Consider the following 12,695-nt stretch of genomic DNA (forward strand, 5'->3'; position numbering starts at 1 on the left):
CTCCTCGCTCTTCTCTTCACGTTACTGGATTCGCCTTCGACCCCCCCCCCTTGAGAGTGTTGATCGGCGTTTAGCACGAGGCCGCCCGCAGATGTGACAGCTGTCCTGAACATCCCGTGCTTTCACAAAAGGGAAGACGTTGTTCTTTTTGAGCTTCAGCCTCACCTTGACTATTCCTAGACACAACTTCAGAGCGCCACAAGGCTGCTCGTTCACTGTCGGACAAAATGTTTCCTCGCGCGACGTTCAGAAAAGAGCAGCGTCAGAGCTGAGGCAGTGAGTGCTGTCTGAGCTGAAGGACAAAGGATTGAAAACAGAGTGTGCTTGTTTGTTTTTTCCCTCCAGCAGCCGGAGTCAAAGAACAGTGAACACCTGTAACACACTCGCTCACTTACTGCTCCACGTCCACAGTGATGTGTGCATGTCCTATACTATAAAGATGCAAATGAGGGTGTGTCTTTGTCTGTGTCTTTATCTATTACACAACACACACACACACACACACACACACACACACACACACACACACACACACACACACACACACACACACACACACACACACACACACACACACACACACACACACACACACACACACACACACGTTCCTGGTTTGAGGGATTTATTTGCAGTGCAGAGTCAGTGGCCTCATAATTCATCCTGGTCATTAGGAAAGAGGAAGAGGCAGGATCATTAGCCAGTTGTGCGCACACGCACACGCACACACACTCACAAACACACACACACACACACACACACACACAGGTACAGACAGAAGTACTTGCAGATGCAGGAAGCAGCAGTATCAGCTTTTTTTTTTATTAAAGAAATTTACGGTTTTATTTTTGACTGTCATGAGAATATGATGTTTCTTCGACACTTTCATCCCACTGAGTCTCAACGCGAAGAGGAGGAGGAGGAGGAGGAGGAGAGCCCAGGGAGCACGCTCACTATCACACACATCATCAGTCCATGTGCAGAGAAGTCAGGTCGGAGGGTCAAGGACGAGCAGTCATCTCTCTCTCTCTCTCTCTTTGAAAAGGCTCCTCCTACAGACGGCATGTCAGGGTTCCTGTCTCTTCTTCAGCACACAGCTAAACATGACTCAGCACTCCTTCCTCAGCTGCTCCAAACGCTCAGCGAGCGTGGAGAGTTTCCTTTCCCGCATGCGCCGCACGCTTTCCTCCCGCTGCACGCCAAATTCACCCGAGTGAAACTGACCGTTTGCTCCTCAAAACCTCGGCAGCGAGATCGTGTTTGTACTGCAGACACGTCCAAGGTGTCACCATCGGGAAGATCCTCCCTCACACACACACACACACACACACACACACACACACATGATATCTGTGAAGGATCAATATTTCTGTGTAGAATCGACCTCGGTGTTAAATGAATGGCTGCAGGAGACGAGAGAGCCGTACGTCAAATCTGTCTCTCAGTGATCAAACAGGAAGTCAGAGAAGAAGCTGAACTGGTCTGTGGCTTCTTTTGATTTACTGACCTCTCGCTGGGTTTGCCTCAGTATCGTCTGCCTCCATCTATTTTCACTAAGAAACTCAAGAGTAACACCCGCAGGCTCTGTGTACACACACACACACACACACACACACACACACACACACACACACACACACACACACACACAGACTTTACGATGCAGAGGTAAATGAAAAACACAAAGAGTCGATGTTGACCTCAGACGTCACCCTGAAGGTCACAGACGCTCACGATGACTCTCAGTGAAGCTCTAAAAAGAGCTGACTAACGTGAGGTCAAATCGAGTGTGTGTGTGTTTTGTTATGAGCCCCCTAAACACACACACACACACACACACGTTCACTCTCAGACCATCTGTGTTTAATTACCTCTTCAGCCAGCTTCGTCTCTCTGAGCCAAATCATCAATGTTTGATCTTTCTGTCGATTCAGCGCGACACATTTGGCCGCCTGCAAGCAGCTGAAGTCAAAAAAAACAAAACATGACCACAGACGCAACGCTGCAGGTCGAAGTCCCACAAACAGCCACGCAGTGAGCTGGAGCAGCAAGGGCTGATGGGAAAGCCACTGTGCAGACAGCATCATCCATCAGATGATAAGCTGTTAGCTTCTGTGCTGCGTGTGTTCCTTTATCAGACCGACGGCTTCGAACAACAACAGACTCAAAAACAGGAACCAGATCAAGTTCCAACCTTTAAGGGATGTATTGATTATCAGTGTTAGCATCAGAGTTAGCAGTGGCGGCTAGTGCATTATGCTGGATGCTGTTTCTAACTATAAAACACTTTTTTTTGCCGCCTCTTGAAAGACGACACATCAGGTGGAAACTTTCCTCCTTCGGTTTGATCCTCTTTGTTTTCATGTATTCAGACTGAAACGTGTCACTTGTTCACAACCAATGGCTGCTTGAATTATATTTCATCTTTCCACCCACTTAACATGTAAGCTGTCAGAAAACACTGTGCATCATGTAATGTCTTTTTTTTTTTTTTTTTTTCAGCGCTGTCATCGTAAAACACTGCACGTGTCGTTTTTAATTCAGAAAGAAGAAGATACATGTCCAAACACTCCTCCTGGCTGAGCGTTAGAGGGAAACATGTAGATTTAAAAATCCAGCTGCCACATGCTGCAGTCAGTCAACTCGTTTAAAAACCAGGAACAGAAGATGTGTCAAACTCTTCGGACTGAACATGGACGCTCTGCGGATACTGGCCCAGCATGCATTGCACCCTTGTTTTAATTTAGATCTGGGCCTGGTTGAATAAAAGTCAGACAGTTGCCTGATACTTTCTGAGCATGTTTTGAAGTTAGGCTACATTTCTAGGACACCTTACATTTACAAATCTTCGTTTTTTTCGCTCGGAGCAAATGTTCCCTTTTGATGTCTCAGAACTGATATGGAGGGCGCATAATGTCCTAAAATGTTCACATGTAACGGCCTGTTGTTATGGAAACTGACTTTTTTTTTTTTTCCCTTCCTAACGAAAATCCCTCCAGGCGGCACTTTTTTTCCCTCACAAGAAAAAAAAAAAAAAAAGACAGAACAGAAACCTCGCTGGCTGTGAACACGTCTTCAGCGTGCCCGTCCTCTGACTCTGCTGAACGTGTCTCTCTCCCGTTGGTCCAAATACTCGCCGTATGGGGGGGCCGGTAGGACGACACAGACTCTCTCAGGAATCACTGCTCGCGGCTCCTGTTGTTGGTACGATCTCGAATCCTCGCGCTGCGTGTTATGTTGCTGCAGAGAGATGAAACACTTCCTGTCTGACAGCGCTGAGAGCTGAAAACACACTTAGCCCGCGGCGCTGTCAGGTAAAAGTGCTCAAGTGTGTCCTGGAAAACAAATGAGCCAAAAGAGGGCGAGAGATGCGTTTCTCGTCAGACCTAAATTAAAGCCTGTTGAAAGCTTTTTGTCTGTGCCCTTTAATGGTTCTTGTTTACAGAGAGAGGCTGCGTTGGACCGCCGCTGTCTGCAGCTTCCCACCTGTTCGTACGTCTGCAGTTCAACTGATGATTTATGACTGACGCTTTCCTCTTTTATTTCCACTGCCCTGGGTTTCACTCTGCAGCACAGCTAACCTGAATGTTTCTCTCGTTCTCCGTGTTAGAGGTTCGTTTGACAAATTAAAAAGGGAAGTGGAGGGCTGCCGGTTCAGGTCCTGTGTTCGTGAATCAAAGTGAATCCGACCACTCGTTGAAGAGAAAGAAAACAGAGGCTTGACCTCGAGCGAGACGCTGAACCGACGCAGCCGAACGCGTCACAATGATAGCGCCAAGGAGAGCCATGACAGAGAGGGGTTAATAACTATGTGACCCGCCCACTTGTCAAATCCACGAGTCCTTCTCGTGTTGGTTCATCTTTCTGTCTCTGTCTGCTGCTCTCCGTCTCATGGCTCTACACACACACACACACACACACACACACGAGTGACATGAGCCTCCACGTGGAAGACGTTCCTCCGTCGTTCGCTCTGACAGATGCGGCTTGTTTTCGTGTCGGTTGAGAGTGCATGGGTCATGTGACTGTGACTGGAGAGGCAGCTTCTTCAGAGCATGGAGGGAGTGAGCTGAAGCTACGAACCCACCGTTCCTGTGGATGTTCGAGAAGCACGTTTCCCCACATCCAACGTGATCATGAAGTTCTTTGTTTGATTCTTGTCGCGATATGAAACGTAACCAGAGACAGAACCGTTTTGTGCTTGTTGGCTGCAAATGCAACCGTGCATGGATTCCCTCTGCTGCGTCTTCAGACCGCGCAAAGACGATTTCGAAGACGAGCATCGGGCCTGTTGAAATCTTCATGTTGTCCTCTTTTCTTCACCCTTGAGCTGGTTGATGTCGTGACATGGGGGGGAGGGGGGGGGGGGGGGATCTGCTCTGCACAGCTCTTCCTCGCCATGTACGGACGAACTGGGACATGCAGTGGATGAGGTGCGAGTGCTACTTCTGGGACGCTCTCTAAACACACTTCAGCACATCTGGTGGACGCTCCAGAATTCATCACACTGAAAGCAGTCGGACATTTTCAAACGTGACGCCACGTAAAGATTTCACAGCTGGAGTTCACATTTTCATCTCTCCCCGTCCGTCACTCCGTCCCGGCATCGTACTCGGATATTGGACGCCAGCTCTTGTACCTGTTACCTCCCTTTCAGGGTAGAAGCAAGGCGAGAGGCCACTCTAGGTAATTACCCACAATTCATCACCAGGCCGAGCAGAGTGGCGTGCAAAGGGGGCCGGCTTATTTAAGTGATTGGACATCTGTGAATTCAAAGCTGCATGTGAGGGTGCAGACTTCCAAGCAGCACCGGGGCCCGTGACGTTGAATCAGCGCCGTCTGATCCTACCTGGAACACATCGTCGGTCGGTCCAGGTCGGATCATCGCAGCTCTCACTTTTAATTCCACATTTAATCAAATTCAAGGAATCTTCTGCTCGCACAACTTCTGTTTACATCCTGAAATGTAATGAATCCACCTTTCTTCATATTGTGTTTGTATATATTTATGGAGGGGAGGTGAGGAAGTATCATCACCTCAGACTACCTGCTGGATTGAATCGTTCCACCACCATGTGAGGAGAAGTAAACCTAACGAGGAGACTGATGTGCTCGGGGCTGCTCTCATCAGGTTTGAACAACTCTTAAAACACAATGGAGAATGTGTTTCAGTATTAAAGCCACAGTTTGAGCACACAGAACAAAGACGTGCAGTGCTGTTCAGCATCATGACTGAACACCTGGAGAGGTGGACGGTGAACAACAGCAGCACTGATATCACGCTCTGCCAGGATACAGAGGAGATGAAGCAGATAGCTCAGTGCAGGGACTAAAGTAGTGTCGCATTGTGATTCTTACACCAGCAGACAGCCGCTGCGCACACACACACACACACACACACACACACACACACACACACACACACACACACACGTAGAAAAGCCGTGTTACGACCATGTGTTCCACCACACGCCCAGGCTGTGCGTGCATGCAGGAGGGGACAGGGACACAAACGACACAGACAGTTTCCTGCGAGGCATGTTTACACACACACACACACACACACACACACACACACACACACACACACAGGAGTTTGATTTCAAAGATTCAAAGTCGTTATAAAGGCAGAGACATTTTACACATAAATACAGCAGAAAGCGATGTTGTCCTTCCTCTGAGTCAGGACTGTCTACTGTCTGTGATGTTGGACGTTTCAGAATGACGACGGCTGCACGTGTGTCAGGGTGTGATGATCACTCACTTATGAAACACCTGATAAAGTGACATTAATCACTGACCTACAACTCCAAGACAGGTGATTAAAAATAAACCCCCATCGAAGGTTTCCATGGAGTGAACACATTCAGTTTACAGGAGACATGTACTACATGTTTAAATGAGTGCATGGTGTACTTGATGGAAGCATAGACTGAAGGACTGAAGGACTCCAGACGGCCTACAGTGAAGGTGAATGGACATTCAGGACTTTGACTTAAATAAAGCTGAATGCTGAAAACCTTAAAGTGTGAAAAGACGGAGCAGTCTCTTGAACATCAACAGGTCATGATCAGGTCATTCAAAGGATCCTTCACGTGTGGATGGCTTTAGCAGCCGTGTTGTTACACATAAAGCCTTTGATTGAGACGATCGGCTCGACACTAAAACTCAAAGTCTGGACGCCGGATACGAGTGTTGACACCGTGAGAGCTCATTTATCCTTTTGAACACGAGTGGGCTCAAAGTGTTTTCATGGCTTTTTGAAGAAGTGCTCTGAGTGAGCAGGGTTTCCCACACACAGAAACAATGCTTGGGAAGGCTGCCCAGGTATATTTAAAGAAGTCTATCTGCACACCATTGGGTCCTTTTTTTGGCAATATAGAATCACCATCCCAGAGAGAGAGAGAGAGAGAGAGAGAGAGAGAGAGAGAGAGAGAGAGAGAGAGAGAGAGAGAGAGAGAGAGAGAGAGAGAGAGAGAGAGAGAGAGAGAGAGGCTCACTGTTATAAGTCTTCTTTTCTGCAGCTGCTTGATGCCAGCGTTATCCTGCACTCTTAGTTTTGGATGATACTTGAGATACACCAGGGTGAGATTGGAGAGGGGCTCACCAGACAAGAATTGCCCTGGGCTCCAGGGACCGCCCCGGACTCGCCGCACGTTTATCCAATCTTGGCCGTCAAGAGCGGGTGCAGAGGAGAAACCCAGAACCCGCCCACCGTTCAGCAGGTACACGCCCACACAAGCAAATGTCGCCTGAAGCAACGTCAGACACTCAGAATAACCCGAGTCAGTTGGTGGAAAAGACAACAACTTAGAGTAGATGAACTCGATGAGCTCATCAACAGGCAACTGCTTGGGGCCCCGGACCATTAGAGGGCCCCCCCCCTCCCCCCGAGGGCTCACAAACTGAAACCAAAGCAATGGTCCAAAAGTGCAAATTTCGCAACGACAGTCGGAAACCTCCCTCAGGGGCACTCATTCATCTTTACTTTAAAAACCAAAGTTTGTCAATGAAAGTCAACAAATAGAACTGATAAGAAGTTATCTGTCTATAGGAGAGAAACTGGCAGACATTACATGAACGCTGGGAGGAGGGGCCCCAAAGGGATTTTCTCCTAGGGCCAGAGTCACCACTGAAAAACAGTTGGGAAGCCTGTGAAGCATCCCATAATATAAAAAGAAGTGGGAAAAAGGAACAATAACAAAGAATTGTTTACTACTTTTCTTGATTCTCCGGATATTCTCACACAGCGGATTGATTTCAGGACTGGTTTCTTTTCCTCTTACCTTATGATGACATACATGACCAGGAAGTTTCCCACCAGGCCAATGACGCAGACGATCATGTAGACGACCACGATGGTGACCTTCACTCCAGTCGGCAGTAAGGCCTCCGTCTCATTGTAGGAGTCGGTGAAGTTGTTCTGGAAGTACGAGGCGTTGTAGAGCTGCAGGCGACCCAGCTCGGCCAGCAGGAAGTCGTCTGGGAACTCCATGTCTGAGGGAGGTCACACCAACCTGAAAGTACAAACCAAAGATCAGTGTGTGAAGTATGTGACTGATTCAACAATCCACCCTGACTCAAGAGGAACTAAACACCTGACATGTTTGCTAATCAGCAGATTGAACCTTGAAGGTATTCTTAATGTGTGCAAATACAACTTCCTGAGCCTGAGTTCAGTTTACTTATGGTCAGGTAAAAGTCCAGAGCATATCAAACATCGGTTTACAGCATAGATTGTAAATAAGAATGGATGAAGCCTGAGTGACGAAATCCGTCTGTTCCTGCAGGGGGCGCTGGAGTCCTCTGTGTGTTCCTGCAGGGGGCGCTGGAGTCCTCCGTGTGTTCCTGCAGGGGGCGCTGGAGTCCCTCTGTGTGTTCCTGCAGGGGGCGCTAGAGTCCTCTGTGTGTTCCTCCAGGGGGCGCTGGAGTCCTCTGTGTGTTCCTGCAGGGGGCTCTGGAGTCCTCTGTGTGTTCCTCCAGGGGGCGCTGGAGTCCTCTGTGTGTTCCTGCAGGGGGCTCTGGAGTCCCCCGTGTGTTCCTGCAGGGGGCGCTGGAGTCCCCCGTGTGTCCCTGCAGGGGGCGCTGGAGTCCTCTGTGTGTTCCTGCAGGGGGCTCTGGAGTCCCCCGTGTGTTCCTGCAGGGGGCGCTGGAGTCCCCCGTGTGTCCCTGCAGGGGACGCTGGAGTCCCCCGTGTGTTCCTCCAGGGGGCGCTGGAGTCCCCCGTGTGTTCCTGCAGGGGGCTCTGGAGTCCCCCGTGTGTTCCTCCAGGGGGCGCTGGAGTCCTCTGTGTGTTCCTGCAGGGGGCTCTGGAGTCCCCCGTGTGTTCCTCCAGGGGGCGCTGGAGTCCCCTTGTGTCCCTGCAGGGGGCGCTGGAGTCCCGTCGGCGGCGGTCAAGCTAACGACAGGCTGAGAGCTGAGGCGGGTTTTAAGCCTCCTGACAAACCGTTACACGGCGCCCACCTGTCACTCAACTTTTATCCTTTATATGTTTACAAAATCAACAATTTTGTTTTTGTTTGAACAGGCTGTAAAAATGTTCATGTCTGCTGTAAAATCAGGCTTTTTGAATAGCTGTGTATGTGACTTCCTGTGCTTCTGCAGCCAGCCTCTAGTGGACAGTCGAGGAACTGCAGGATTTTTACACTTCCGCTTCATTTTTCAACACCAGAGGTTGCCACTTCTTCCTCCATGGCATTTCTGTGGATATTGTTGTGTGAAACACGTTCATGGGTATAATGCAGCACAGTTTTTTTTTTTCAAATGTCACACTGCTTCCTGCTTGCAAAACAAAGGTTGCACCAAGCAGTCGTTTGTTGCTTTAATGACACTGGAGGCAAAGAAAGACGAGACGGCACCATAGCACAGCAGCGTGGAAGCAAGAAATCCCTGCGAGACAAGCGAAGGGGAGAGGTGAGAGAACGGGAGAGTGGGTGGATATGAGGGGGAGGAATAAATGTTGAAACTGAAAGGGAGAGGTTAAAGCAACAAATGTACTATTAATGAACCGCGCGCCACGTGATGATTCTATTAACGTCAGAGAATAAGAGACAGACTTCAGAGAACGCAGGAGGGAGGAAGCAGGGGGCTGGCAGCGGTCATTATTTGTGTCAATGCAGTAAAAAGAGCACTCATATAACTTGGTTCTAATTAGTGTTTTAAGAATAAATAATTGGGCTCTTCTGGAGCTACTGCTCATTAAAAGCTGGCTGAGCGGTTAAATGGATACGGCTGTTTCTGGTCAAGACTTCTTTATCCAACGACCAAACCCAGTTATTCTTCAGGGTCATCAGATGTGGATTAATACACACTGACTGGCAGTCAAAGACTTAAACAACCATTGTTTCACATCACACATTCAGCCCAACACTGTGGTCCCATCAAATCTTTAAACATGTTGTTGTTGTTGTTGTTGTTGTGGAGGGGCCGAGCCCAGCTGTCATTGGGCGGGAGGTGCGGTACAGCCTGGACCGTTCGCCAGTCAATCACATCGCTGGCATTAAGAGACACACGAGCAGCCGCAACAACAATAATTGGTCAGGCTCGAGTGCTGACAGCTCACCTCCACAATTGGACACAAACTGCATGGAGCTGCACAGAGCAGAATCCATTTATACCTGGATATCTTAAGTGCAAAGTGCTTGGTGAACAGGACCTTGAGATGGAAGCGGGTGCAAAATGATGGATGAATCAGGGTGCTTTATCGGCCGGAATGCGTTCTTAGTAAATTCCCCCGCTGAGCGCCTCTGCAAGTCCCTGAATAAGACTCCTGACATGGACACACAGCGTTGACTCCTTCTGGAGAGTTATTTCAGGGGAATCCATCTGGGAGTAGGCCCTGCGGCACACGTTCAACATGTTGGAGATTATTTCCCATCTGGTCTGGGTACACCTTGGGATCCTCGGGGGATCGCTGGGAGGCGGGGACGGACTCCCGGGTACCTTGTCTGCTTAGCATGAAGTATGTAAAGCTGACTTGGAATGAACCTCAGTCCCCCGTGCTCTTTAAAAATAAAGAGCATTCTTATACATGTGTTATTTATAGTTAGCAGACAGCAGTGGCGATCTGTGCACTGATAGCTTTATAAGGCACAGGCTGGATGGCAGCTACTCTGTTGCTCTGCAACACTATTTCAAACAGGCTGCTGCAGCAGCAACACTTCAGACTGCTGCCTCCCTCCCTCTCTCTCCGCCTGATCATGAATATTCACCAAATCAAAACAGCAAAGTAACTCTGCTGTGCTGCACAATTTCCCCGGGGTTACTGCCAAGCTAAATACACGTGGGTTATATATGCTCTAATATCTCATTCCCCCCCCCCTCTGCTGATGTCTCTTTTCTCATCCACTCTCCCGGTTCAGCAGCACTGTGGGCACATGTTGCTGTTTGTGCTTCGGCTGCCAACGCCACAGTGAATAAGCAGTTCAACGTGTGTGTCCATGTAAGGCTGCAGCAGCCCACTCCGTCTGCCTGCAGAGAGGACCGAGACAGTGTTGACACCTGATGCTCCATCGTTAGTGTCGTCGGGTTTCCTGCATCACTGAGGACAAGGAACGCAACGATGTGCAAGAAGATGCAACAGGGTGACATCATGGACTGAGCGGTCGTGTGATTCATTAGTGTTTCCAGCCTCAGATGGCATTTCTGTTACTCTAATGAATGAATTCATCTTCTCTCGTTTGTGCCCGTCTTCAGGGGTTTCTATTGGCTGCTACGATGGTCCAGTTTGGAGGTCACCTTCTGGAATAAAATCCACAGCGCACACTTCTTTTTTCACATGGTATTAAATCGTCATGGTATTAAAAATTCAGCAAAATTTCGAAGACTATTCAAGCGTGTCTTTTAAGGGACTGTTTCACACACACGTAAGTCAAACTCAGCTGACGTCAGATCTTAATGTTTACGTTTAAACTGGTGGGAAGGGCTGAGATGGTGAGATCTTCTCTCTCTTTACAAACCTTCACTGGCTCCCTATCCTGCTTCCACCCTTCATGTACCATCGGCCCCTCACATGCTAACCTGCTAACTGAGCGCCAGACCTGGGGAGACAGAGCCGTCTCAGGTTGACCAGCAGGTGCCTCCCCTTTAAAGCTCTGCTGTTGACGACACATGCAGCTGGAGGAGACGGATGGACAACGGTGCATACGTTGTCCTATTTATGGACTTTAGTTCACGCACAGTTGAGGAAGGATGTGGCGTCCTGTGCATCACTTATCCTCCTCTTCTTCACTGTGTTTCCAGCTGAAGGAGTCATGCGACCACACCACCTTCACATGCAGACTCCGTCCCATGATTCATGACAACAAAAGGAGCAAAGTTTCCCCTCCCACTGACGGAAATCTCTGCATTCTTCTCAGCTGACCGTCTCGTTAAGATCTACTCGAAGTGTCTCTTGTAGCGCATGACCAGCTGCTGTGTTTGGGGTCGTTTTATGTGGGATTAGTTACAAGTCATCAGTGATGACTGGAAGGGGGGGGGGGGGAAGTCACATCGACAGTCATCTTCACAGATATGCTTTTATGTTTAAGCACTAAGAGTCACTCTGCACGACTGTCGTCCAACAATGTCTCCTCACGTCTCCTGAAGAGACAAACTTCAGTGATGCTGTTCGAGACTCAGCACAGGCAGAGAACCAGCTCAGAGTCAGAGAGACCACAAGTTGGTTCCATTAAATGTTTAACTAGTAAAACCCTTATTGTATCTGTTCAACTTATCCAAAGACATCCCAGTCATGTGACGTCTCTCTCATAAAGACATCTCAGAATGCTGAACACAGACGCAGACGATGGCATCTTATCTCCGCTCTGTGTTCTTCATCTTCAACGTCTCGCTCATGTGACAAGCTTTGTTTGTTTGTTTGTTAGCTAAAAGCACGAGTTCAGTTTTCCTCTCGTTAAATCATTTATAGTTTCGTGTTTGAGATAAAAACGGAACATGTTCTCCAAATTAAACTATTCTCCCTCCACGGAGCTCACTGTTGCTTCCCTCAGTAACCTAAAGACTGACCAGCTTCTCCTCCCTCATTGTTCACTAAGCTGATCTTGTAAGTCCCGCCCCCCTTCTCAACTCTGATTGGTCGATGAGGGAGAAGTGACTGGCGTTGGTGCAAACGGTGAAGTGTTTTCAACTTTGAGCGCAGCGACAGGGTGTTTTTGCTCTCAGGGTGCCGAGTGCAGAAGAAATAAATAAGGAGTGGTTAAGAAGAAGCTATGCCTGCATATGTGCTCAATACCATGAAAAAAAGAAACTTTTTGGAAGCTAGCGTGCATGCTCCTCTTCTTCATGCTGCTGTTTTTAAACTAGTCTGCACCTTCCAGGTGTGTGAGCCATTTCCTTATTTTCACAACAGGTCATAATCACAAAAAATCCACTTCTTTTCATACTACATATTAATATACTATCCTTTTATATTTAGCAAAATGATCTGTACCTGTGTTGGAAGGATTGTCTTGCATGCATACGATGCTGATTTAAGAAGTGACCGTGATCAGAGCCACACGCTGGCTGCTTGTTCTCTGGAGCCTCTGATGTTGTAAAGCCAAGAAATCAGATCATTATTGATGAGTTACAGGTTTGTTAGAGCCTTCTTCATGATCAGAGCAAAACACTCAATGAAAACAGCTTGAAAGTTGCTCATGCAAACTTAACCTTAAAGAAAGTTTGACTCCGCCCCTTCTGTCATGTCAGCCAACAGG

The 12,695-nt window shown here is 48.4% G+C and overlaps 1 protein-coding gene across 1 annotated transcript in view; it reads right to left on the minus strand.

Annotated features, from left to right (window-relative positions):
- oprl1 (opiate receptor-like 1) overlaps positions 1-12,695 on the minus strand; it is a 61,138-nt gene that overhangs the window by 47,210 nt on the left and 1,233 nt on the right. The window contains 1 exon segment of the mRNA XM_079359798.1: positions 7,287-7,517. Within this exon segment, the coding sequence (XP_079215924.1) occupies positions 7,287-7,495 (209 nt within the window). The 5' untranslated portion in view covers positions 7,496-7,517.

Source organism: Symphodus melops (genome assembly GCF_947650265.1).
Source record: "Symphodus melops genome assembly, chromosome: 13".
Lineage (NCBI taxonomy): Eukaryota > Metazoa > Chordata > Actinopteri > Labriformes > Labridae > Symphodus > Symphodus melops.